At 48.5% G+C, this 27,328-nt stretch overlaps 1 protein-coding gene across 7 annotated transcripts; it reads left to right on the top strand.

Annotated features, from left to right (window-relative positions):
* The first annotated feature begins 898 nt into the window (after window positions 1-898).
* Window positions 899-27,328, top strand: LOC125717983 (testis-expressed protein 2-like). 7 transcript variants are annotated; one of them, XM_048991428.1, is made up of 15 exons: window positions 900-1,529; window positions 2,641-2,716; window positions 7,486-7,556; window positions 9,585-10,942; window positions 11,141-11,341; window positions 11,800-12,073; window positions 13,047-13,297; window positions 19,867-20,010; window positions 20,167-20,266; window positions 21,332-21,458; window positions 23,093-23,215; window positions 23,866-24,075; window positions 24,400-24,520; window positions 25,266-25,438; window positions 26,231-27,328. In XM_048991428.1, the coding sequence occupies exons 4-14, from the start codon at window positions 9,611-9,613 to the stop codon at window positions 25,422-25,424; spliced, it is 3,042 nt and encodes a 1,013-aa protein (XP_048847385.1). In that variant the 5' UTR covers window positions 900-1,529; window positions 2,641-2,716; window positions 7,486-7,556; window positions 9,585-9,610; the 3' UTR covers window positions 25,425-25,438; window positions 26,231-27,328. The 7 variants fall into 7 exon arrangements, with proteins under 7 accessions (XP_048847389.1, XP_048847385.1, XP_048847383.1 ...); XM_048991426.1 differs by adding an exon at window positions 5,397-5,522 and having other exon boundaries at window positions 2,641-2,752; window positions 25,266-27,328; XM_048991425.1 differs by having other exon boundaries at window positions 2,641-2,712; window positions 25,266-27,328.

Raw genomic sequence — 27,328 nt, 5'->3', positions numbered from 1 at the left:
GCACAATGTTCAAAGCCAAAGAGAGCAATAATTCCTGCTTTTAAATATTAGCTTCCCATGTCATCTGTAATGGTATAGTTTGACTACGGTGTGCGGTTGATTAACTTCATAAATTGGATATTAGAGTAGGGAAAACTGATCGTCGGTCATGTATTGAGTTAGCAGCAGAAACCCCGCGCTAACACTGGCAGCAAGCCGACACCCACGACCTTTTTTTGTCATATTCATACACATTTTCACTGCTGCCCTCGTACACCATTTAATCCAATTTTCATTTCTGCTTTTATGTTCTTATTGTTTCTGTTCACTTTCCACAAAGTAAAAAAAATGTTGTTAATTATGGGGTTTATTAGACCTACAAAAAGCTTATTAAAATGAGTAAATTAATTAAGCTTGGGCCCTAAACTAACGTCCGTCTAATCTGTTCTTCTGGTCTCCTTCTTCCTTTATACAAATGGTGGCGGTACAACAAAGCTCATTCAACACGTGAAAACCATTTTTCTCTGTGCAGGCTGCCATCTTTTGGTGAAGGCGAAGATTGCAGTAATTTTAATAAACCGCAAAGCGCACTTTTAATCTTACATTACGAGAATTCTCACAGTGTTAATAAAAGAAGAATTAAATCACAGTGAGTATGACAGATGTAGCCCAACATCGAATTTTGCCTTATTATACGTTAACTAATTGGCATTTGACTTAGTACCAAGTTGCCCATGTTACTGTTCATCTTTACTATAAGTTTTCAGGAATAATGTACACAATGTTGTCCAGGTAACTGGAGTTTGCGTATCATCTTTACAGTATTTTAATAGCACGTATATGACACGCGTTCGTTTTTTCACCGTACAGTATCGTAAATGTCAATGCATTTAGGCTACATGTTAATTTAGTAAAGAAAGACTCCTCATTCTACATAAATATAAAATCATACCAAATGCTCCCTTATCTAAACATACTAACGAAGATGAGAATCACAGTAACGTTCAATGATCACCTGCGACCAGACGATACCTATCAAAACAACCACATAACAATAATTTTTCTCAACGTTGTGCCGTTTAGTTTAATTTAACCTTATTATAATAGAACATCTTTATTGTTATTGCACAAGTATAATGAGCCAATTGTATACATAACCGGGGAAGTTTAATAAAACAACCCGTAGACAGAGTATAGCCTGTAACGTTGTTTGACTAATAGAGGCGTGGCGTTTGCTTTACCTAATGAGATGGTAACAGTGAGCTCGCCAGCATCTTAATCAATCCCTGATCGCATGTATGGAGGGGTCCCTGAAATAAGCCGACCGATCTGTGTTGATTGCTTTAGCCTTTGAAAATTGAATCTCATCTTTTTCTCTATCGGAAACTGGGAATGACATTCGTATAGGTACAGAGGATTGCAACGGAGCGATTCTATGGGCCTATGGGGATTGACCGCATCCACAGACTGTATAAATTGCAGGGAGATCTTTGTCGGCGTACAGCGGTATTTCATTTCCGTCCGTGCAAGGATAATGATCGGTATATGCGGTAAGACTAAATCGTTTTATAACCAGCCAGCCTTGTGAATAATTGATGGTGTTGGAATTCTCTCTGTAATGCATTTCCATCCAGACAGGCTTCCGTGTAAATCAGTCCAGTTTTTACGATGGTCCACTCTGGAATATGCGGTTCCAGTAGGATATTTTCTATAATCAATAGCATTAAGTTCCGTTATACGTGATAGGATGTGTAGGATGTATCTCAGTTTTTTTGGAGTTTCCTACGGTATTAAACGTGTATTGTTCAGTGCATTACAATTAGAATGAATTTGCGTTAGGTAAGTAATCGCAGATTGGAGTTCGGACGTAAAAAAAAAGCGTTATGCTGTTTGGGTTAATAAAGAAATGGTGTATTTGTTTTTTGTGTTGGTGTCATCAGCAATCCGGCATGTGCATGCAGACGCAAGTGGATATCATTTAAACAATAAAAAACAGCGGTTAGCTGACAATAGTTATGTAACCAAAGAACCATAAAATATATATTTTGGTCTTTTAGGTGGCTGGGATATGCATCACACGTTACCATGACACTAGAAGATTATGCTCAAATTTTACATGCTTTAATAAATAAATGATATCTGTGAAGGTATGTTTGAAATACGTATTAAAACCGAGCTACAGTTTAGAAGCAATAATAGCGTTTACTATCTATCGAGGTCGTAAGATAACTATGCAACGTTTCCGATTTTTCCGTTCATTATAGTTCAATGCGATTTTTCTGATTAAGTTCATCGGTGCAGTCGTGGCTGCTGCTGAGATTTTATGGTTCACAGAAATGTCTGTTTCCACTTTTAATTCCCTCTCTGCAGCTATGCAAAGAACGTAGTAACAAAGTAATCTACGCAGTACGGATACACTGTATCCAGCGTGAATGATGGCCAGGAGAAAAAATGTTACTTTGCACTACCTCCGCACTTTGCTTGACGCGCACTCGGCTGCTGCTTGAATTATAGTCCTTATGGCGTTCTTGGACGCTGCATTGATTAATGCGAAAATAGTTCATGATAACGGAGGCGGTCTGCTAGCTGCAGGAATGGATTCGTGTTTGTCTGACTTGTGTGTCTGACACTCTCTGCTCATGTCTGTCCTCCTTTTTGTAGGAAGCCCCGGATCATGACATGACAGGTGGCGCGGACCCTGTTGCCATGGGAGACTGAATGGCTGTCAAGCTCGTGCGTAAGCTTCCTGGTCGCGGTCCCTATGCTGAGCCAGGTGGATCAGCCCATTTTACACACTTGTGGGGGGGATGGAGTGCATATTTGCTTTCTAACTCTCTTATTTTTATTATTAATAACTGCGAGAAACAGGGTGATATGGCTATATTTTGTCTAACTACCATAATATCTTCTGCAGAAGTAGCTTATGATAAAGGAAGCTCTTAAAGGACTTCCTGAAGTAAACAAAGTCATTCAAGAGTAGTAAACAGGCCCGCTGCAGTGTAGCGTGGTATATACCTACATTTGGAGTGCCTTTGTGTCCTGTGTGTGCTGCCAGAGGTCACCGCAAAAGTTTTTTTTTTTTCCAAACGCTAATTAAAAAAATGGCAGTGAAGTTTACCATAATGGGCAGCAGTTGTCAGTGGTCATGATATAGTGCATCTGGCTGGGGAGGGGAGTGTGATTTGGGCCCTTCATTCAGAACAGGGTGTCCCGTGCAGTTCTAGCACAGTGGTGAAAGTATGGAAGGATTTATTCATTTGTATTAGACTGGAGTCACAGCACTTTGAAAGCTTGAAGTGAGCCTGAGGCTTTACTGACCTTGGTGTTCTCTTAGCCCCCCCTGGCCGACCTCTTACCATGACAGTGTCCTGCAGGTATTCTGTCACCCCCCTGTGCCACATTCTCTCGCTATGCTCACAGTTTTTTTTCCTGGTGGTCTCTAATATTCTGCACTGGGTTCCCCGTCTCCAGCAAGATGGCCCGACTAGCCTGAGTCTTTTATTGTCAGCACTAGGCAACAGGTGTGTATGTCTCAGCCCCCCATAGCCTTGTGGTCTCAGAGGAATGTCTGAAATGAGGCAGAATGGGAATCAAGCTCCCCCACTGCCAGATATTGTGTGGTCTTACACTGAGGGGCGACTCTGTGGGGGGGGTGAAGTGACCAGATAATTCCCATAAGGCATCTGTCTCTGAGTGTCTCCCCATGTTATACATATTTTATCTCAGTTTTACTTTTGAGGTTAGTGCGTCTCTGTCTATCGGTTTCCCCTTTTATGTGTGGGGGGAGGGGTTGCTTAGATGGGAGGGTTCACTGTTACAGCTGGGTGCTCAGGGAGTCACATCTGCATATGGAGACAGATTAGGGTGCAGCTTAACCTGCGCCTAACATTACGGGGATCCCGTAGCCCCAGCTTAACATTGGGGCTACGGGATCCCCGGGGGGCTCCTGGTTGGTGAATAATGGAAATAAATTGGCCAATCTCTGTGCTCTACCATAAGGTCACATTATGGCCTTTGCAGGGCTGTGATTGGCTGATTTTTGGTTATAGAATAATTACGTGAAGGTCATTTAGTTTTGGAACCAGCTTGAACGGTGAATGGTTCTCTGGAAACAGTGGAGTGGTTTATTTAGAGAAGAAGTTGGTTCTTCATAAAAAGGACACTGAACCAGGTGAGGCAGCTGCTTATGCAATCTAATTCTGCATTATGTTATGCTGAACTAAAAAGTTTAAAAGCAAGAAATGCCCACTTTGATCGCATGCTTGGCACAATGCATTTTTTAAATTGACTGGGAAAAAAATTAGCTATAAGGTCCAATTTGATTAACGGTTTGAGGAACATCAGTCCTAAGGTCAATCTAATTACACTGAGATCTTTGAAAAGAGTAAAGGGCAGATAGCCGGGTTTTCATGAAGTTTGAAGATAAGCTGTAATATATTTATGTCAATAATGTTATTTTAATTAATTGATGTATTCATTTACTGTACAAGGAGCGGATTCTGTAAGAAATGATTTCACATGACTGTTGGTATATTGTTTGTTACCCTGCTTTGTTACTATGACCAGTAGCATTTCAAAAACATTCCAGGGAGAGTGAATGCTAAACTATGTAGGCCTGCTGTTTTTCAACTAATTCATGATTAGCACTGAGAAGAGCGTTTTGTGAGGTGAGTTCTCCCAGGGTCACACCAGTTCCCTCTGGCCTTGCCAGTTTCTGACTGTAGCCCATAGACATTCAGTTAAATTTACTGAATTGTTTATTGTGTGTGTGTGTGTTTTGGGTTGGGTCCTATAGCTCTCAGCTGCCCACTCATCCAGGCACAGGTGACCGGTCCTTTTCGGATCGCTGATTTTACAATTTTGCCAGCACAGACCCCAGATCAGGTATTGTGGTCACAATCGAGAGGAAGTGGCTAATTATTCCTCTTGTACCCCTGTCAGTTGGGGCCAGAGATGCAGGAGGCCGTACCTGACACCCTCACGGCCCCCTGACCTACTGCAGGCGGTCAGCTGAGTGGCTGGTGTTGTCTTGGGACTTGGTGCAGTGCCAGTAGTTGGCCTTTTAAATAAAGCAAAAAGGGAATTAGTCCTGAATCCATTTTCATTTGGGTCCACCTGCCCTCAAGATAAAATATTACTAATAGACATTTTGGATTTGATTCCCCAAATTATGATTTGTGCATCCAAGCTGATTTTCTGCTGATATATTACTGTGCAGGTCATCAGTAAAGCGAAGTAAAGCATCATGTCAAGCTGACCCACGCTGTAGCAAAAGCCCCCGTCACATGATCCGAGTGTCATCCGCAGCCGCCGTCATTAAGCAAACCAAACCCGTGTTGGTTGTTAACCTGTAATTCGGCCATAATCCTTGTTGATCAGCTCCAGCTTGTTGACCTGGCTTGTACTTCTGCTGTTAGGAGGACCAGATGGCAAATGGCGAGGACTCACTTGCTGCCCGTGTCTTCCCAGTGTTGTATTACTTCTGGTTAGGATTGGACTATTTTTTTCCTCAACTGTGACTTGGATTCCCCCACTTTGCTTCAGTAAGTACGTCACTGCCTAATTAAACGCTGTGCGTAGTAGTATAGACATCTGCAGGGGCTACGGAGGAGGCTGTCAGTGAAAAGCCTCAGAAACACCAACGTCACCTAAATGCAGAGTCTAGAGTGACTGCTGATTCACGGTCCTGTTTTCACACAAGGTTTAGGTTCGAGTGCTGCATCATTCATGAAGCGGCACCCAGGGGGCGGGGCAACAGGGGCATTAACAACAGCTGATTGGCTCCCGGAGTGCCCCCTTCTTGTCACTCATTGATTCAAAACATATGATTGGCTAATGATAAAGTTGGCCTCTCTGTATGAATTATTACCCCTCTTATGTCCCTTAAAAAATCCTAGAATTGCCACCAGTGTCACATCATTGCAGCTGCTGCAGTTCCTTCCTTCTTGTCCCCTCCCTCTTCTCCATCCAGCACTGGACTCTAACCCCCATCACACTGCTTGCCAGCACATCTGTTCCTCCAGCCTGGTGGTGCTACAATCCCCTCACTTGTATATGCATCAGCTTACAGATGCCAAGCACCATCCTGTATTATGCTTTGCTTTTATTGGCTCCTGATTATTATTATTTATACGGTTCTGTTTCTGAGGCAAGGGGCGGCATGGTGGTGCAGTGGTTAGCACTGTCGCCTCACACCTCTGGGACCCGGGTTCGAGTCTCCGCCTGGGTCACATGTGTGCGGAGTTTGCATGTTCTCCCCGTGTCGTCGTGGGGTTTCCTCCGGGTACTCCGGTTTCCCCCCACAGTCCAAAAACATGCTGAGGCTAATTGGAGTTGCTGAATTGCCCATAGGTGTGCATGTGTGAGTGAATGGTGTGTGAGTGTGCCCTGCGATGGGCTGGCCCCCCATCCTGGGTTGTTCCCTGCCTCGTGCCCATTGATTCCGGGATAGGCTCCGGACCCCCCGCGACCCAATAGGATAAGCGGTTTGGAAAATGGATGGATGGATGGATGTTTCTGAGGCAGGGCAGTGAGAGTGACTGTGTGATCATGTGACCTCATAAGTGTGTGGAGGGAAACCCAGTGCGTACCTGCTTGTCCAGAGCACCGAGTCATGTTAGCGTGCGAGCTCTTCTGTGGTCACCTATGGGGGGGGGGTTGGAGAGCGGGTCATGGCCCCCAGGATGGGAGGATTAGGGTTAATTAGGGTCAGGCTTCTCAGTCCCTGGCGCCAGTGCAGTGCTTACTGCATCTTTTTCTTTTTTAGAACTAGTCTGTCAGCTACATTCACAAGACCCATCCTTAGTGTATTTAAGGCTATTTAATGCAGCATATTTAATGCACTGTTTTTTACAATCAGATCTGCAGCTCTGTTTTGCATTAAATTACATATATATTTGCATTGCGTTTAAGATCAAATTTGAATAACCTTTATGGATCGTCATTGTTTGCTCCTCAGATTTGCTTTTGGGGGAGATGTACGACATGCAGACTCCTTGCATTTTTATTAACCTCTTGGTGTGTAGCTGTGAGGCAGGCAGGCAGGGCAGGCAGGGCAGGCAGGCAGGCAGTGCAGGCAGGCAGGGCAGGCAGGCAGGCAGTGCAGGCAGGCAGGGCAGGGCAGGGCAGGCAGGCAGGGCAAGCAGGCAGGCAGTGCAGGCAGGCAGGCAGGGCAGGCAGGCAGTGCAGGCAGGCAGGGCAGGGCAGGCAGGCAGGGCAGGCAGTGCAGGCAGGCAGGGCAGGCAGTGCAGGCAGGCAGAGCAGGGCAGGCAGGCAGTGCAGGCAGGCAGGGCAGGCAGTGCAGGCAGTGCAGGCAGGCAGAGCAGTGCAAGCAGGCAGGCAGTGCAGGCAGGCAGGCAGGGCAGGCAGTGCAGGCAGGCAGGGCAGGGCAGGCAGGCAGGGCAGGCAGTGCAGGCAGTGCAGGCAGGCAGGGCAGGGCAGGGCAGGCAGACCTTTGTGATGGAACATCTTCAGCGCCTTGTGCTGCTTGTTGATTTTCGTCTACAGCTTGACTGAACATGGTGGGTGCCTGGTCCAGTGGGTAGAGCTTCACTTCTCAAAAGCTGCTTCAGCACAAGGTGAGTCTCTGGACATACATACAGACACACACACAGACACACAGACACACATACAGACATACAGACACACACACACACACACACAGACATACAGACACACACACAGACATACAGACACACACACACACACACACACACAGACATACAGACACACACACAGACATACAGACACACACACACACACAGACATACAGACACACACACATACACACACATACAGACATACAGACACACAGACATACAGACACACACACACACATACATACAGACACACACACAGACATACAGACACACACACACACATACATACAGACACACACACAGACACACAGACACACATACAGACACACACACACACACAGAGACATACAGACACACACACAGACATACAGACACACACACACACACATACATACAGACACACACACACACAGACATACAGACACACACACACACACACACACACACGCCTTAATTAGGTTACTCCTAACACTCTGCATCCTTCTGCTTGCTGCAGTCTCTTTTCCCAAGGATGAGATTACCATAGCAACAAAATCAAATTTGTTCTGGAAAGGAGAGGGGTGTAGGTGTAGGTGAGTTTTTCTGGAATGGAGGTCAGGGGGGTGGAAATCCGTTGGCATGGCAACGGCATTGCTGGTTCTTGATGAGGTTTTAAGCAGGTGCTGCAAATTTGGGTCAGCTTCAGGCAGCTGTGAATTGTGATTGAGAATCTGCTTCAATGTCATTCATAAAAAGATGATCAGGTTAATGTTTTTGCTTTAATAGTAACATAAATCGTATTTGCCTGACAGAGATGTAAATACCACAGAATTGAAATAGTGATTTTTTTTTGAAAGGCCATGAAATATGTATCTGTATTTAATGCTAAAGTATTTGCTTTAATGCATGTTTTACAGTTGTATATAATTTACATAATTTTCATAGCCAAGATGGTCACTGCTTCCTACTTTTTGCTGGATAACTAATAGAACTATTATATGAACATTAATGCAGTTTCTGGGTATCTGTGTATATTTTTGGTTGGTTGTTCGTATATCTGTGCACTTCCCCAAGGAGAACAGGCTGTTTACCTGATTGTTAAAATAGAAGAGTCCTTAAATTCCCTCCTATTGGCTAATGCCACACCCTCGGGGAGATAGAGCAAAGTGTGCATGGCCTTGTGGGAGTTTCTGCTGTCTGTATGCTGTTTGTTCACTCGCCTTTATATTTCAGCATGTTTTGTTTGTATATGCCTCCCTCCAAGCAAAGGCTCTTAGTATTTATAGAATTCTTTACATCTGGGAATTCTGCCCTCTGTAACACATTGTCAGCTGCTTATTTAGCTAGTCTTCCAGTCAGTGCAGGGTAGAGTGCAAAGCCACATTTTGCTTTGTCTCTGCTTGTTTCTTGGGTCCGTGTGCTTATTAAACAGACCCCACGGGGCCCTTTGACCCAAAGGGTGGTGCACGTCCTGATTTTGCCGAGCTTCACTGCATTTGCACGTTTGACTTTTTTAACCAATCTGAGTCTTTATTATATGACACATTAATTAAAACCACAGGCACAGATTTCTAAAGTACCTGTTTTATTGTGTATGACTTTTGTTCAGAGACACGTCGTAGACAAACAGACAAAACACAACAACATGCTCACTGCAAAGGCCGTAAGGGACAGTGCCAGGGTGCGTCTTTAGTTCATGATGATGATGATGATAACTACAGAATTAATAATAAAAAGACTTGAACCAACAAGCTTCCGATCGCAGGCACAGAGGCTTAATCTGCTGAGCCACACGGCCCCCCCAGGCCAGGCCAGGTGTTTGAAAATGAGAAACAAATGGCCCAATGTGGTGATGTCATACAATGGAGACTGCTATTGGTTAAAGATGTGACACGAAAACCCCTCCCTTGTTGACTCAGGGACACATCGAACTCTGTAAAATGAAGGTGTCCAGTGGGTGGTGGCTACTCCTCTGTGGTTTTCCGTCTGTGTGCATCTGCTGTCCTTACCCCCCCCCCCCCCCCACAGGCTAGGAGCCCTCAGCTGGAGCCGCCATGACCAGCCGCAGTCGCGGTCGCGCCGAAGGGGCGGGGCCTACGCGCAGGCTGCAGGTCCAGCGCTCGCAGTCCCGGGACATGATCACCATCCATTTTTCAGCCGTTGCCGCAGAGGATGGTGAGGAGGAAGAGGAGCTGTACAACCCGGCTTCACTGTCTTTTTCCTCCCGCAAACCGGAACAAGATCGGCGCAGAGTCCAACCGGTGGAATCCAGCGATGAGCTGCTGTTTGAAGGTGTTGACCTGCTAGCTATGGAAGTGACCCCAGCTTCTGGTGGAGCCATATCACATGTACAAGGTCCTCAGCTCTCATCAATGCCTGTCAGCAGCCCCAACCCATCCATCTCCGCCTCTTCCACCTCTGCAGCTCCCAGCTCCTCCACCGATCACAACCCCCCCTTGTCAGGTCCCTCCTCCTCCAGGTCAGCCACCATTTCTTCCAAACCCTTCCTGAGTCTAGTACGGTCACTGTCCACAGAGACAGAAGCCACACCGCCTACCAAACTCCACCGGCAGTTGGTGAAGTCTCTGGTAAAATCCCTTTCTATGGACACATCCGAGGAAGAGCCAGAACCTTCGACCTCGAACCAAACCAACACTGACTCTAGAACCGCCCCCTGTTCCCCGCTGCCCTCCTCACAAGAGGTAGAGATGTGCCTTGACGATTCTCGACGGTGGCTGTCAGAGGTCACATGTGAGCCCCTCCAGCTGTTCAACAGGTTTAGGGTGGACGAAGGCCGCACCGTGAACATCTCCAGCAGGCCAAGGTCTCTGTCCTCCAGCATACAGGAGCTCAGCTTCAACGGCCATATGGAGACCAACTACATCCAGAAGGACCAGGATACCATGGATACCCAGGGGAAACTGGCACTGGTTCTGGACAGCTGCTCCATGTCCGCCCTGGCCCGACAGCAGTTTCAGGAACTCCGACAGCTTTACAGCCATGATACAGAGATGAATGCTGGGGTTGATGCCGAGTTGGACAGGGAGCGGTGCAAGAATGCAGCCCAGGGGACAGACCGCAGCCTCCTTTATAACAAGAGGAAGGAAAAATGGGAGGAGAAGGACCACATTGAGGAGGAAGGAGAGGAAACGGTGTCTCGAGTCCCCCACAGGCCGCTACTTGGTCTTGCCATGCTGGTCTATGGATGCCTAGTCTTGCCCCTGCCGCCATATTTTGGGGGAGTCCTGTTGGGCGTGGCCGCTGGCTTCATTCTGGCGACGTTCATGGTCTGGCTGGCCGCCCCCGGTCATTCTCGAGGCCAAAGGCGGAACGAGGGCCTGTGGAAGACGGCTCCCCTAGATATCCAGGAGCCAGGCATCTTCAAGGTGGGCTATGGACTTTGAAAGTGTCGTTAAGGATATTTTAGGTCAAGATGTTGTCATGGATGAGGATGATGTTTTTTTATGGTATTGATATGATTGGTTTGGAAAATGTTGGTGAGGACATTGGGGATGTTAGTTTTGATGGCCAATGATAGAGTGCTTTCATGCTAACCTTTTGATATGGTGGCTGTCCTCATCAAGGGCTGGATGAACGAGATCCACAACTACGACCCTGAGACCTACCACGCCACCTTAACGCACTCGGTGTTTGTGCGCCTTGAGGGCTGCACGCTTCGCCTGTCCAAGCCCAACCGCAACGTCGCCCGGAGAGCCACATTCAATGAGCCCAAGCCTGACGTCACCTACATCAGCCAGAAAATTTATGACCTGACCGATAGCAAGGTGAGGCTGTCACTGCCTGTGCTGCTCACTGGGGCTGAAATCTCTCCATCCATTCATTTTCCACCACTTATCCAGGGTCAGGTCTCGGGGCAGCAGTTTGATTAGAGATGCCCAGACCTCCCTCTCCTACTCCTCCGGGAGGGGGGACACTGAGGCATACCCAGACCAGCTAAGACAAATCTCTTCAGCATATCCTCGGTCTGCCAGAAACACCCCCCCAGGATGCTGAGATGTAGGCGATATTTAACAGGTTTTATCGGCAGAAACTGTAAGCGTTTTTCTTTGCTTACCAAAGCTCCCCTAGTTACTTATAACCTTCAGTTTGAATGCGCCTTTAATCATAATAGTGAAGCTTTCTACCACATTTTGCTGAACACCATGTAAATCGCTCTGGCTAAGAGCTTAGGGTGAGTGAACACACTGAAATGGAATATTCCTGCTGCATTTGTGCTCCTCAGATATACCTGATGCCACAGAATTTGGCCAGGAAGCGGGTATGGAACAAGAAGTACCCCATCTGTGTGGAGCTCGCCAGGCAGGATGGCTTGATGTCTAAGGCTCAGGTTGACGAGCTGGGGCCAGCGGACGCTGACAGGAGCACTGGAGAGAACATCTTGTACCTTTTCGGCAGGACGGGCAGAGAGAAGGAGGAGTGGTTCCGTAGGATCTTGTTGGCATCTCACCTCAAAACGGAAGCCAAGAAGCTGGCGGGTCTTTCCATGCATAAGAGCAGTAAGTTACTATACAAAATCTTTATGGAAGAACTTAAGTCCTTGACTTGTGTTACGGTGTAATATGGAAGAGTAACCATTTAAGGGATATTGTATCCTCCTGGTGATTTTGGAACCGCGCTGCTTCCGCCGCAAACACTTTCTCATTAGCTCAAAAAGTATTTGATGGATCTTTTTCAGACTGAAGCCACATTATGTGGGTGAAGATCTGGAAATGCTGAAATTTGGTGATGAATCGCCCCAAAATTAAAGCAGTGCCGCTTGCTGGCGGCAAAGGGAATAGTGACTACTGATGACAACTTATCCTATGAACATGATAACTCAAACAGTATATGATGAATAATATTCGCACTTCACAAAAATATTACATTCACCTAATTTAATACTGACAAATTACACCAAAACTGACAGCAAAGGAAGGAAAAGATGGCTTTAGAAGACACTTGATCTTGTGTACTCTGTAACATAAATACTAAAATATTTGATGAGTGTTTTTCAAACTTCATTGTATAGGTGATGATCTGGGACCTATTTCATTGTGGGCCAGATCACACCAAAACTGAAGCGGTGTAACTTAGAAGTGGCACATCAAAGTGCAGCCTACTGATACAGATCTGGTGAAGCTGGTGAAGTCATACAAACTTAGGTTGGGGAGTGGGAATTTGTCCTGGCACCAGAAAACACTTTAAGGGAAAACATTATCTGTATTTAGCAGACACTTTTGTCCAAAGAACCATACAAGTGAGGCAAATAGCACATTACAAACATGCTGTCATGCTGTCAAGGAGTCAACTAGGTGTAAGTGCAGCTACCCTGAGCTTCCAATAAATGCTCAGGTACAAATGTAAGCAATATTGGAGCAGGAGACAAACAACATCTATCATGATGTGCAGTCAGTGATCACTTTGTGGTTCCTGAATCAATGGATTCTAGGGAGTATTCATGTATCTGTCTTCTCTGGCTCCTCCCTCCAGCTGCCCAGCCTGCCCACAATCACAGCACCAGCCAGCCTGTGGTGCTGTCTCACAGCCGCACCAGCAGCCGCAGCAGCCTCGATGAGGTTCTGGTCTTGCAGCCTGTGCAGAAGGAGCTGACGGGTGGACTGAAGCAGAAGGCATTGCTGGATTACAGCATCTACATGGCCCAATACATACCCTCTCCTCCCGGCAGCCCCACCTCCAGCTCCAATCATAGCGAAGAGAGCAGCCCTGGAACCAAAAAGAAGGTAGGAGGAATGGATTGAGAGGAGCGGCGTGTGTGTGTGTGTGGTGCGGGATTGAGAGGAGCAGTGTGTGTGTGTGTTGCGGGATTGAGAGGAGCGGTGTGTGTGTGGTGCGGGATTGAGAGGAGCGGCGTGTGTGTGTGTGGTGCGGGATTGAGAGGAGCGGCGTGTGTGTGTGTGTGGTGCGGGATTGAGAGGAGCGGCGTGTGTGTGTGTGTGGTGCGGGATTGAGAGGAGTGGCGTGTGTGTGTGTGTGGTGCGGGATTGAGAGGAGCGGCGTGTGTGTGTGTTGCGGGATTGAGAGGAGCGGCGTGTGTGTGTGTGTTGCGGGATTGAGAGGAGCGGCGTGTGTGTGTGTGTTGCGGGATTGAGAGGAGCGGCGTGTGTGTGTGTGTTGCGGGATTGAGAGGAGCGGCGTGTGTGTGTGTGTGGTGCGGGATTGAGAGGAGCGGTGTGTGTGTGTGGGGTGCGGGATTGAGAGGAGCGGTGTGTGTGTGTGTGTTGCGGGATTGAGAGGAGCGGTGTGTGTGTGTGATATGGGATTGAGAGGAGCGGTGTGTGTGTGTGTGTGATATGGGATTGAGAGCAGCAGCATGTGTGTGTGTGTTGCGGGATTGAGAGGAGCGGCGTGTGTGTGTGTGGTGCGGGATTGAGAGGAGCGGCGTGTGTGTGTGTTGCGGGATTGAGAGGAGCGGCGTGTGTGTGTGTTGCGGGATTGAGAGGAGCGGCGTGTGTGTGTGTGGTGCGGGATTGAGAGGAGCGGCGTGTGTGTGTGTGGTGCGGGATTGAGAGGAGCAGCGTGTGTGTGTGTGTGATGCGGGATTGAGAGGAGCGGCGTGTGTGTGGTGCGGGATTGAGAGGAGCGGCGTGTGTGTGTGTGTGGTGCGGGATTGAGAGGAGCGGCGTGTGTGTGGTGCGGGATTGAGAGGAGCGGCGTGTGTGTGTGTTGCGGGATTGAGAGGAGCGGCGTGTGTGTGTGTTGCGGGATTGAGAGGAGCGGCGTGTGTGTGTGTGTGTGGTGCGGGATTGAGAGGAGCGGCGTGTGTGTGGTGCGGGATTGAGAGGAGCGGCGTGTGTGTGTGTTGCGGGATTGAGAGGAGCGGCGTGTGTGTGTGTTGCGGGATTGAGAGGAGCGGCGTGTGTGTGTGTGTGTGGTGCGGGATTGAGAGGAGCGGCGTGTGTGTGTGGTGCGGGATTGAGAGGAGCGGCGTGTGTGTGTGGTGCGGGATTGAGAGGAGCGGCGTGTGTGTGTGGTGCGGGATTGAGAGGAGCGGCGTGTGTGTGTGGTGCGGGATTGAGAGGAGCGGCGTGTGTGTGTGTTGCGGGATTGAGAGGAGCGGCGTGTGTGTGTGTTGCGGGATTGAGAGGAGCGGCGTGTGTGTGTGTGATATGGGATTGAGAGGAGCGGTGTGTGTGTGTGTTGCGGGATTGAGAGGAGCGGCGTGTGTGTGTGTGTTGCGGGATTGAGAGGAGCGGTGTGTGTGTGTGGTGCGGGATTGAGAGGAGCGGCGTGTGTGTGTGTGGTGCGGGATTGAGAGAAGCGGCGTGTGTGTGTGTGTGGTGCGGGATTGAGAGGAGCGGCGTGTGTGTGTTGCGGGATTGAGAGGAGCGGTGTGTGTGTGTGTGATATGGGATTGAGAGGAGCGGTGTGTGTGTGTGTTGCGGGATTGAGAGGAGCGGTGTGTGTGTGTGTGATACGGGATTGAGAGGAGCAGCATGTGTGTGTGTGTTGCGGGATTAAGAGGAGCGGTGTGTGTGTGTGTGTTGCGGGATTGAGAGGAGCGGTGTGTGTGTGTGTTGCGGGATTGAGAGGAGCGGCGTGTGTGTGTGTTGCGGGATTGAGAGGAGCGGCGTGTGTGTGTGTTGCGGGATTGAGAGGAGCGGCGTGTGTGTGTGTGTTGCGGGATTGAGAGGAGCGGCGTGTGTGTGTGTTGCGGGATTGAGAGGAGCGGCGTCTGTGTGTGTGTTGCGGGATTGAGAGGAGCGGTGTGTGTGTGTGTGTGGTGCGGGATTGAGAGGAGCGGTGTGTGTGTGTGTGTGATACGGGATTGAGAGGAGCGGTGTGTGTGTGTGGTGCGGGATTGAGAGGAGCAGTGTGTGTGTGTGTGTGTGTATGTGGTGCGGGATTGAGAGGAGCAGTGTGTGTGTGTGTGTGTGTGTGTGTGTGTGTGTGTGGTGCGGGATTGAGAGGAGCGGCGTGTGTGTGGTGCGGGATTGAGAGGAGCGGCGTGTGTGTGGTGCGGGATTGAGAGGAGCGGCGTGTGTGTGTGTGTTGCGGGATTGAGAGGAGCAGTGTGTGTGTGTGTGTTGCGGGATTGAGAGGAGCGGCGTGTGTGTGTGTGTTGCGGGATTGAGAGGAGCAGTGTGTGTGTGTGTTGCGGGATTGAGAGGAGCGGCGTGTGTGTGTTTGTTGCGGGATTGAGAGGAGCGGCGTGTGTGTGTGTGTTGCGGGATTGAGAGGAGAGGTGTGTGTGTGTGTGTGATATGGGATTGAGAGGAGCGGTGTGTGTGTGTGTGATATGGGATTGAGAGGAGCGGTGTGTGTGTGTGTGGTGCGGGATTGAGAGGAGCGGTGTGTGTGTGTGTGTTGCGGGATTGAGAGGAGCGGTGTGTGTGTGTGATATGGGATTGAGAGGAGCCGTGTGTGTGTGTGTGTGATATGGGATTGAGAGCAGCAGCGTGTGTGTGTGTGTTGCGGGATTGAGAGGAGCGGCGTGTGTGTGTGTGGTGCGGGATTGAGAGGAGCGGCGTGTGTGTGTGTTGCGGGATTGAGAGGAGCGGTGTGTGTGTGTGTTGCGGGATTGAGAGGAGCGGCGTGTGTGTGTGTTGCGGGATTGAGAGGAGCGGCGTGTGTGTGTGTTGCGGGATTGAGAGGAGCGGCGTGTGTGTGTGTGTTGCGGGATTGAGAGGAGCGGCGTGTGTGTGGTGCGGGATTGAGAGGAGCGGCGTGTGTGTGTGTGTGGTGCGGGATTGAGAGGAGCGGCGTGAGTGTGGTGCGGGATTGAGAGGAGCGGCGTGTGTGTGTGTTGCGGGATTGAGAGGAGCGGCGTGTGTGTGTGTTGCGGGATTGAGAGGAGCGGCGTGTGTGTGTGTGTGTGGTGCGGGATTGAGAGGAGCGGCGTGTGTGTGGTGCGGGATTGAGAGGAGCGGCGTGTGTGTGTGTTGCGGGATTGAGAGGAGCAGTGTGTGTGTGTGTGTGTGTGTGTGTGTGTGTGTGTGGTGCGGGATTGAGAGGAGCGGCGTGTGTGTGGTGCGGGATTGAGAGGAGCGGCGTGTGTGTGGTGCGGGATTGAGAGGAGCGGCGTGTGTGTGTGTGTTGCGGGATTGAGAGGAGCAGTGTGTGTGTGTGTGTTGCGGGATTGAGAGGAGCGGCGTGTGTGTGTGTGTTGCGGGATTGAGAGGAGCAGTGTGTGTGTGTGTTGCGGGATTGAGAGGAGCGGCGTGTGTGTGTTTGTTGCGGGATTGAGAGGAGCGGCGTGTGTGTGTGTGTTGCGGGATTGAGAGGAGAGGTGTGTGTGTGTGTGTGATATGGGATTGAGAGGAGCGGTGTGTGTGTGTGTGATATGGGATTGAGAGGAGCGGTGTGTGTGTGTGTGGTGCGGGATTGAGAGGAGCGGTGTGTGTGTGTGTGTTGCGGGATTGAGAGGAGCGGTGTGTGTGTGTGATATGGGATTGAGAGGAGCCGTGTGTGTGTGTGTGTGATATGGGATTGAGAGCAGCAGCGTGTGTGTGTGTGTTGCGGGATTGAGAGGAGCGGCGTGTGTGTGTGTGGTGCGGGATTGAGAGGAGCGGCGTGTGTGTGTGTTGCGGGATTGAGAGGAGCGGCGTGTGTGTGTGTTGCGGGATTGAGAGGAGCGGCGTGTGTGTGTGTGGTGCGGGATTGAGAGGAGCGGCGTGTGTGTGTGTGGTGCGGGATTGAGAGGAGCAGCGTGTGTGTGTGTGTGATGCGGGATTGAGAGGAGCGGCGTGTGTGTGGTGCGGGATTGAGAGGAGCGGCGTGTGTGTGTGTGTGGTGCGGGATTGAGAGGAGCGGCGTGAGTGTGGTGCGGGATTGAGAGGAGCGGCGTGTGTGTGTGTTGCGGGATTGAGAGGAGCGGCGTGTGTGTGTGTTGCGGGATTGAGAGGAGCGGCGTGTGTGTGTGTGTGTGGTGCGGGATTGAGAGGAGCGGCGTGTGTGTGGTGCGGGATTGAGAGGAGCGGCGTGTGTGTGTGTTGCAGGATTGAGAGGAGCGGCGTGTGTGTGTGTTGCGGGATTGAGAGGAGCGGCGTGTGTGTGTGTGTGTGGTGCGGGATTGAGAGGAGCGGCGTGTGTGTGTGGTGCGGGATTGAGAGGAGCGGCGTGTGTGTGTGGTGCGGGATTGAGAGGAGCGGCGTGTGTGTGTGTTGCGGGATTGAGAGGAGCGGCGTGTGTGTGTGTTGCGGGATTGAGAGGAGCGGCGTGTGTGTGTGTGATATGGGATTGAGAGGAGCGGTGTGTGTGTGTGTTGCGGGATTGAGAGGAGCGGCGTGTGTGTGTGTGTTGCGGGATTGAGAGGAGCGGTGTGTGTGTGTGGTGCGGGATTGAGAGGAGCGGCGTGTGTGTGTGTGGTGCGGGATTGAGAGAAGCGGCGTGTGTGTGTGTGTGGTGCGGGATTGAGAGGAGCGGCGTGTGTGTGTTGCGGGATTGAGAGGAGCGGTGTGTGTGTGTGTGATATGGGATTGAGAGGAGCGGTGTGTGTGTGTGTTGCGGGATTGAGAGGAGCGGTGTGTGTGTGTGTGATACGGGATTGAGAGGAGCAGCATGTGTGTGTGTGTTGCGGGATTAAGAGGAGCGGTGTGTGTGTGATACGGGATTGAGAGGAGTAATGTGTATGTGTGTGTGTGGTGCGGGATTGAGAGGAGCGGCGTGTGTGTGTGTGTTGCGGGATTGAGAGGAGCGGTGTGTGTGTGTGTTGCGGGATTGAGAGGAGCGGCGTGTGTGTGTGTTGCGGGATTGAGAGGAGCGGCGTGTGTGTGTGTTGCGGGATTGAGAGGAACGGCGTGTGTGTGTGTGTTGCGGGATTGAGAGGAGCGGCGTGTGTGTGTGTTGCGGGATTGAGAGGAGCGGCGTCTGTGTGTGTGTTGCGGGATTGAGAGGAGCGGTGTGTGTGTGTGTGTGGTGCGGGATTGAGAGGAGCGGTGTGTGTGTGTGTGTGATACGGGATTGAGAGGAGCGGTGTGTGTGTGTGGTGCGGGATTGAGAGGAGCAGTGTGTGTGTGTGTGTGTGTATGTGGTGCGGGATTGAGAGGAGCAGTGTGTGTGTGTGTGTGTGTGTGTGTGTGTGTGTGTGTGTGTGTGTGTGTGGTGCGGGATTGAGAGGAGCGGCGTGTGTGTGGTGCGGGATTGAGAGGAGCGGCGTGTGTGTGGTGCGGGATTGAGAGGAGCGGCGTGTGTGTGTGTGTTGCGGGATTGAGAGGAGCAGTGTGTGTGTGTGTGTTGCGGGATTGAGAGGAGCGGCGTGTGTGTGTGTGTTGCGGGATTGAGAGGAGCAGTGTGTGTGTGTGTTGCGGGATTGAGAGGAGCGGCGTGTGTGTGTTTGTTGCGGGATTGAGAGGAGCGGCGTGTGTGTGTGTGTTGCGGGATTGAGAGGAGCGGTGTGTGTGTGTGTGTGTGATATGGGATTGAGAGGAGCGGTGTGTGTGTGTGTGATACGGGATTGAGAGGAGCAGTGTGTGTGTGTGTGTGTGTGTGTGTGTGTGTGGTGCGGGATTGAGAGGAGCAGTGTGTGTGTGTGTGTGTGTGTGTGTGTGTGTGTGTGTGTGTGTGTGTGTGTGTGTGGTGCGGGATTGAGAGGAGCAGTGTGTGTGTGTGTGTGTGTGTGTGTGTGTGTGTGTGGTGCGGGATTGAGAGGAGCGGTGTGTGTGTGTGTGTGTGGTGCGGGATTGAGAGGAGCAGTGTTTGTGTGTGTGTGTGTGTGTGTGTGTGTGATACGGGATTGAGAGGAGCGGTGTGTGTGTGTGTGTGTGTGTATGTGGTGCGGGATTGAGAGGAGCAGTGTTTGTGTGTGTGTGTGTGTGTGTGATACGGGATTGAGAGGAGCGGTGTGTGTGTGTGTGTGTGTGTATGTGGTGCGGGATTGAGAGGAGCGGTGTGTGTGTGTGTGTGTGTGTGTATGTGGTGCGGGATTGAGAGGAGCAGTGTTTGTGTGTGTGTGTGTGTGTGTGGTGCGGGATTGAGAGGAGCAGTGTGTGTGTGTGTGTGTGTGTGTGTGTGTGTGTGTGGTGCGGGATTGAGAGGAGCAGTGTGCGGTTCAGGTCTCGAACAGCAGGTGCTCCATCTGTCATTAAATGACCTGCTATCTGGGTGCTTAGTGAGAGTCGCTATTCTCATTAGACCCATTAGTCAGTGGTGGCACTAATGAGGTGGCTGTCTGGCTTGGTTACCATGAGGTATGTCCTCTCTATCTGAGCTTGATGTTTGGGGCTTCGCTCTTTCTGCTTCACAGTGCAGGATGGAGAATCCGCCTTAGCGCCCAGCATGAGGGTGCTGGCAGGGCAGAAGCCCCCGTCTGCTTTGCTTGTCCCTCAGTGGCTGCATTGCTTTTCTTTTTCAGCTGCCAAGCAGCCCAAGGGAAGAGGGTGAGCCAGTGGCCTGGGTCAATGCCTTTCTGGGTCGGGCTCTCTGGGACTTCCTGAGGGAGAGACACTGGGTCGACGCAGTGTCCCGGAAAATCCAGATGAAACTCAGTAAAATCAGGGTGAGGCCTTTAACCACAAGTGTTTAAATGTACGGTTTATTGTGTACGTTGTTCAAATTGCTGTTCTTAAAACTCAGGGAGACTAAATTTCATGCTGACCTGTTGCGGAAAGAGAACGTAGTTACGACTTTAACCAAATTCCCGCCTGTGTTCCAGCTACCGTACTTCATGAATGAGCTCACACTGACGGAGCTGGACATGGGAATCTCAATCCCCAAAATCTTACAAGCGTCTAAACCCACTGTGGACCACCAAGGTAAAGCCCACCTGTGTAATTAGAAGATTGGTGGTGCAATGAAACGTTAGGAAGCTTAGCAACTCATTGTATGTACAGTATGCAGGATAGATTTGTTCATTACATCAGCACCATAGCCTTTATGTTCGTTCATCAGTCGGTAAATGTGACCCGTGCTGGCAAAATGAGTCGGAATGCGCACAGGCTAATTATGAGCTAGAGTCAAAAATGTCAAAGACAATTTTCGGCGAAATTGAGATTTTCCCAAAAATGAGTCCATTAAGTCATCATCAATCGATCCCAATAATCAAAATAGCAAATAAATACCTTGAACCATTATAATTTGAATGTTTTGTACGGGCTTTGTCTTCAGAAATTAGTCCTTTGTCTTAAATTTTCTTAGAAAATCTGTGTTTTTCTCCACTCACTCGTGGCATGACTGGGAATCGCCCCACCGATTGTTTGGTATCAGCGTGAAGCAAATCTCGCCTACTTTCTAAAAATTTGCACAGAATTTCCAATGACATCACTCTGAACCAATAGAACTCGGTTTTATAAAGCCCTGTTGATGTAAACAACTTCTAACGGATGTAACTCGGTCATTTTTTGTCCGATTCCAACAAACCATACATCATTTTGAAGGTTTTAAAAAGGAGAATCTAAAAATCACAACTCCATTTTGAAAAATTCCTCATTGTAACTCATTTTGCCAGCACGGGTCACAAATGTGTTTCCCGCAGGCTGATTAAAGATGTTTGAATTACTTCTATATGTGCCTACTTGGCTGCTTGACAATGCTAAGGTCCCTTAAGGGCCATCGATTCCCACAGTATCCAGAACAATCGCTGGTAGCTGGTTGACGTTCAGAATATAGGCTACCTTCCTGTATTTAAAAAGCCATCCTATAATATTCACTCCTACAGCTATTTACCTTTAAAAGGAATCGCATTCCTGTTACAGAATTAGCACTGTCCATCGGGTCTAACAGAGTTGGGTTTGCTTTAATTTTTTTGATGCTGATCCACTTCACCTGACGTGTTCAATTTTGTGTGTAATATTTGGTAAGAAGATGGTGCCATTTTGCAGGTTTGTGGTTTGATCTGGAGATATCTTACAATGGCTCTTTCCTGATGACCCTGGAGACCAAGATGAACCTGGCCAGACTGGGGAAGGATGCAGAGGGGTTAAGGTTCGGAGAGTCGGGCAAAGACGGGTGAGAACAGAGCAACCTGCCATTTTCTCATTATTATCCACAATAATGTGCTGATTTTTTTCTTTAACTCCAGCTGCTGTTCTGCAGTTTCGGTTTCACCGTTTCGTGTAATAAATGTGGCAGTCTAAGTGTATCTTGTTCCTGTTGTCAGTGTCAGTTTCAGAATGCTGACAGCATCCTGCTTGGAGGGCTTTTTTAGCACGTCGCATGCAATTTAAAAACAAATGTAAAATTAGCTTAAGCTAACCAACAGACCATTGCTGCAGCCAGCAGTACGCTTCAGCATGCTAACGCCTCCCTCTCTCCGCTTCTGTATTCTGTCTTTCTTTTGCCTTGCGGCACATGCACACCTGGAACTTCTCTGTACTTGGTGAGTTGGCTTTGGCCTCACGTCTTCCTTCTGCGATTTCCTAAACTTCATTATCCTGTTTTTTCCTTACTGTGATGCTAGATACCACCATCTCCGTAGTACAAAACAGGTGCAATGTGTCCATGTGACAGTTCTGCTGAGGTAGGATGTAATTTGCTTGCTTCCCCTGTGAGGGGGGGGGGGGTCACAGTGAGCTGGATATGTCACCAGGCCGCCATAGAAGCGCCCGCTGCTCTCCTGTCAGGAGCCTGCAGCAGTGTTTCCCAATCCGCTCCACAGTCGGTCCACGTTTTTGCTTCCTTCCAGCTCCCTGCCCCAGTCCACATTTTCGCTCCCTGAGCAAAACATGAACTGTCTGTGGTTCCCTCAGGACAGAACTGGGAGACACTGCTGTAGAGGGAAATCCCTGTCGTCTGTTATGAGGTAGTTCTTCAGCTCAGTACCGTGGGAGCAGAGCTGGGAATATCTTACTTGTTTCCACTCGAGTTTTGTTGCCTAGCAGATTAACTCCCGAAGTCCTGCTCTTACTTCCAAATCCAGTAAAATGAGAGTAAATAATATCTCACATTATGTTGCCCCACTGAACCCCTTATTTATGTTGAGCGCTAGCAGGCAGTAGTACAATTCCTGTATGCAGCTTCTCCGCTGATGTTCATTGGGTGGTTTTTGTGGGACACGCTGCTCCCTTGCGACCTCCTGTTTAATCTGGCTCTACTGGACACCAGTAGCTGAGAAACTGCTTAGAATCCCCTTAGAATCCAAAGGACGAAAAAAAGCACAAATGCTTCTTACGCAAGATTAATTAATTCACTTAGCAATTGCTGTCGTTCTTAAGGGCAGAGGAACTTACAATCGACCATCCAAACCATTTAGATGATTAGATATATTCTTAAAGGGATTAACGTTAAGTGCCTTGCTGAAGGGTGCTGCAGGAGTGTCTGAGCTATGGTGCCACTAAGATAACGGTAAACTGGTGTTTTGAGGGTGACATTGTGGATTAGTGGGTAATGCAGGTGACTCGCGCTGCCAGGGTTAGAGGTAGGAATTCTGTTTCTTCCGTTTGTGTGGAGTTTGCATGTTATCCCAGTGCTGCCTGGGTTTTCACTGGGTGCTCCAGTTACCCCCAGCAATCCATAGCCTAACCTCTCCCCCCCCAAGCCCTGTTCACGATAAGCAGTTAAAAGATGCATGGATTTTTATGAAAATGTCAGGGGTGGTTTCATGATGATCATGTCTTTGGCGTGTTTCTGGGTGTGCGTGGCAGTCCCAGGCCTCGGACGTACTGCCTCGCCGACAGCGACGAGGAATCCTCCAGTGCCGGCTCATCCGATGAAGAGGATCCCCCAGAAATTCCTGCCGACAAAAGTCTACTGCCCGGGGCAGAAGGGTGAGATACTCCGGGGTACAATTAGGGCATTTTTCCACTGCCATCAGGAACCAAGCCATACCCAAGCCGTACCGCGAACTGGTGCTTTTCCACTGCCACCAGGAACCAAGCCGTACAAAGCCGTACTGCGAACTGGAGCTTTTCCATTGTAATTTACATGAGCCATACCTGAACCGTAACCACGCTGATACCACCCTGCTTACTAGCTGCCAAACGCATGACCAAACCAGTAATACAGTAATACAACATAGTAAATCCTGATGTACACTGCGTGAACAGTAAATAAGCATCTCTGTATCGCTGTCGCTCTCCAAACCCGGCAACACCTTTACTGAGCCGACCCAGCTACAGTGGGTAACCGAGGTGATGTGGAGCTGTGCTGTAACTAGTCTATTTTCTTGGTACAGCTCGGGTACGGGTCAGTTCCTGTATACCAGTGTAAGAGTGCCATTGCTTCTAGATTGCCAGTTTATTTCCATTTGGTTTTCTGCCCTTTTGAGAAATCTCAGGGATCAGCAGCCAATCAGAAACTTTTGTTTTTTTTAAAAAAAGGTGTCTTTGAACTCTGAGAGGCACAACACAGAACATTTGATGATAGTGTAGTTCCTATATCATACCATCACCATGCAGCATGTCGCCGTCTCTCTCAGGTATGTTGGAGGACACAGGTCAAGTAAAATCGTGCGTTTTGTGGACAAGATTGCCAAGTCCAAGTACTTTCAGAAGGCTACAGAAACTGAGTTCATCAAAAAGAAGATGGAGGAGGTGTCAAACACCCCATTGCTGCTAACTGTCGAGCTGCAGGAGCTCCAGGGAACACTGGCTGTCAACATTCCCCCACCCCCTACAGACAGAATTTGGTATGTTCCCCCAACATTCCTCCACCCCCTACAGACAGAATTTGGTACACTCCCCCACAAACAGAATATGGTATGTTCCCCCAACATTCCCCTTCCCCCTACAAACAAAATATGGTTCGTTCTGCTCTGATTTCTCTTTCAGCAAAGTCTCCACAAAGCAGTAGTTGTATGGTATGAGTGTCCATATGGTATAGTGTACATTTGAGATTTTTCTCTCCCCACCCAGTCTTTTAAGAAAAAACACTGAAATAGTAATTGAAACATGAATGATAATTTAGAGAGATGAACTTAGAAGCTGATACATAAAGCTGCATTCGGCTGTAGGTATGGCTTCAGAACTCCACCGCACTTGGTGCTGAAGGCCCGACCCAAGCTGGGAGAGCGGGAGGTCACACTGGCCCATGTGACGGACTGGATTGAGAAGAAGCTGGATCAGGAGTTTCAGGTGCGGTGGGATGGGCTGGGCGGTTCACGTCATGGGGCCTTTGGTTCAGACCTCACCTTAAATGGGAACCGCTTCAGTCTACAGTGCTGTGCAAACGTCTTAAGCAGCCAAGATGTTTAAAACATAAGGGTGTTAGTGCATATGTGCTCAGAATAAACACAGAATTTAAATTGGAAGGTATAAAAATTAACAGTGATAAAAAACTAACAAGAATATCTTCTGTTCTCCAAAAGGTCACTGATACCTTGTTGGACAGCTAGATGAACACCACTTCAGTTCCCTAACCTCCTCAGGGGCACCCCAGCTATTACATGTATTTGTTACCTCTCATCAGTAATGTAATATTAAAATAATAATAATGATAATATTTTTTAATTTAATAACTCGGGGAGGTATACATTAGCCATATGAGGCTAGTGGTCCAGTCAAGAAATACATGGGTGTGTTAGACGGTCACTGCAAATCCTGGGGTGACTTTAGGGGAGGTTCTGAGGTTCTGAAGCCAACACACCTCGACAGACATGATGTCATAGTTTTATTCATACATGAAGATAATTCAAACATTTTATCTCACTGCATATGACTTTTGCGCAGTACTATGTATTGTTGAACCCGAGAAGGCCTATTGGATAAAGGAAATTGGTAGCCCTGGTTTTTATAAACTTCAGAGTGGCAGAGTGTTGTGTTTTTGCTGTGTACATGTACTCATAGCTGTTTACCTAACTTTTCTGCATTGCACCACCAGAAAATATTTGTTATGCCAAATATGGATGATGTGTGGCTTCCCATCATGCACTCTGCCATGGACACCCGTTCCAACGTTAACTTGATCGCCGGAAATGCAGCCGACTCGAAGGAGACAGATGCCAAGGAGGCAGAGACGTCGGCTGCATGCATGGACTAGCTGTCACCAACAATGTTAGGTAACAGGGAGGTCGAAGAACACGACCCCCCCCCCCCCTTTTCCCACTGTGTATGAAAAACAATAGCTTGCTGCTTTGTTAGCTTCTCAATATGACAGACATGTTATTGATGCTAATGAAGGAGAAACACCATCAAACTACAGATCAAGAAGAGAAAAAATATATATGGCCAACTAGCAATCTTAATGCATTCACCTGTCACCTTACGTCCTTTATGAAGCTATGAAGGCCACTGTGCACTTTCCCTCAAATGGACCTTACATTTTGGGAAGTGAGCAAATAGGAGTGAAAAGTTTGATTGTAGAGTATAAGCGTACGTCAGGGACCTTAAGTGAGACAGGAGAGAGGCGTCAAGCTGCACGGAATGTCCCAGAGTATCACCTCACTTAGGCAGCTGGTCAGTGTCCTCAATGTGTTCTGAAATTGTCGTATCTTTTATTGATGCCACACACTACAGTTGAGAGTGGTTATTTTGTGCCATAAAGTAGGATCTCCTGTTCATTTGTGTGTGTGAATGTTTGCATAAGCTTTAGTGAAAGGTTCCCCCATCCCAGTCCTGGAGGGCTAGTCCGCGACACAGTTTGCAGATTTCCCTGCTCAAACACGCCTACTAAACCTGGCATTTGGCTGGTGAGCCGAGAAAGGTGTGTTTGAGCAGGGAAACCTGCAAACTAAGTTGCAGACTGGCCCTCCAGTACTGGAACTGGGAAACCCTGCTTTAGTGTTATGCTTAAACATGCAGGAGAGGTGGTCGCTATATTTAGATCACATCTGTCTGTCTCCGCAGCACTGACTGAGCCACTCCAATGCAGAAATTACATCGATGTCACTGTATCCATCAAAATAGCCAATCAGAAGCCTGTCCACTCAACCGCTTCATTTGCACTGAAGCGAGCAGCCTTACTGCACGCGTCTGCGTTCAAACATACCAATGCTGGGTTTTAATACACCACATGAATTCGCAGAAAAAAAGCAATTTAAGAATCACAAATATGTATGTCTAAAATGTCTTTGACCTATGAGCTTTTTTTGTTTGTTGTAAAATAATCCTGATGCCAATTTATTTTTATGAAGCCATTTCTTAAATAGCATAAGCTACAGAGTGCATATGCAAATTACTGATGTGGGAGAACCGAGAATTGCAAGATCGGCAGATATATGTTTTAAATAGTTTACATTAGTGTGACATACAAAGATTGTATATTGGCAATACTCTGGTCAAAACTGTGGGTTAATATCCCATAATACAGTTCTGTCTAGAATACAGTGTTGCCATGACATTATTTTCATATGGGTACATTATTTATTGATTTAATGTAATAAAATATTCTACTTTAAAATGGTTAAATACCACTGTGTGCAAACCTTCAAAACGAGGCATTATTGGGCTAGTGGTTTCCCATTTAATGTCAAAAGATTGAATGTAGACAATGCTACACTGCATCACTGGGCTTACATTTTTGCTGCACCTCAAAGCTCAGTACAGATGTCTTATCTCCTTCCTCAGAGTAATAGGTATAATTTTGTACCTTAAACTGCAGAACTATATTAAGCAATGCTATTGGGCGTAATTTTTTTCATGTTAATTACATCATAAGTGTAACCCCTCCTTTTTTTTTAACAATAAATGGCACAACTGTCTTTCTCCCTCTAGATCAGTGTTTCCCAATCCGGTCCTCAGAGACCCTCAGATGGTCCACGTTTTTGCTCCCTCCCAACTCCAGGCAAAGAACTGGGAAGGAACAAAAAATGTAGACTGTCTGGCATGGAGCTGGGAGAGAGCGAAAACGTGGACCAACTGTGGGTCCCTGAGGACTGGGGAGCACTGCTAGAGAATTTTTGAACGAGCCATATTGAAGTGTATAAATTAAATTATTTCAAAGCA

This window comes from Brienomyrus brachyistius, chromosome 22 (assembly GCF_023856365.1).
Source record: "Brienomyrus brachyistius isolate T26 chromosome 22, BBRACH_0.4, whole genome shotgun sequence".
NCBI lineage: Eukaryota > Metazoa > Chordata > Actinopteri > Osteoglossiformes > Mormyridae > Brienomyrus > Brienomyrus brachyistius.
This window is presented reverse-complemented; position numbering and strand designations above follow the sequence as displayed.

What these genes read in the sequence shown, in the direction of transcription:
- LOC125717983 (XM_048991425.1), top strand. Translation starts at nt 9,611, where the DNA reads ATGACCAGCCGCAGTCGCGGTCGCGCCGAAGGGGCGGGGCCTACGCGC. An exon ending in AGGAGCCAGGCATCTTCAAG is followed by an intron (nt 10,943 to 11,140) that starts GTGGGCTATGGA and finishes GTCCTCATCAAG; the next exon opens with GGCTGGATGAACGAGATCCA. An exon ending in CCCCCTACAGACAGAATTTG is followed by an intron (nt 24,076 to 24,399) that starts GTATGTTCCCCC and finishes ATTCGGCTGTAG; the next exon opens with GTATGGCTTCAGAACTCCAC.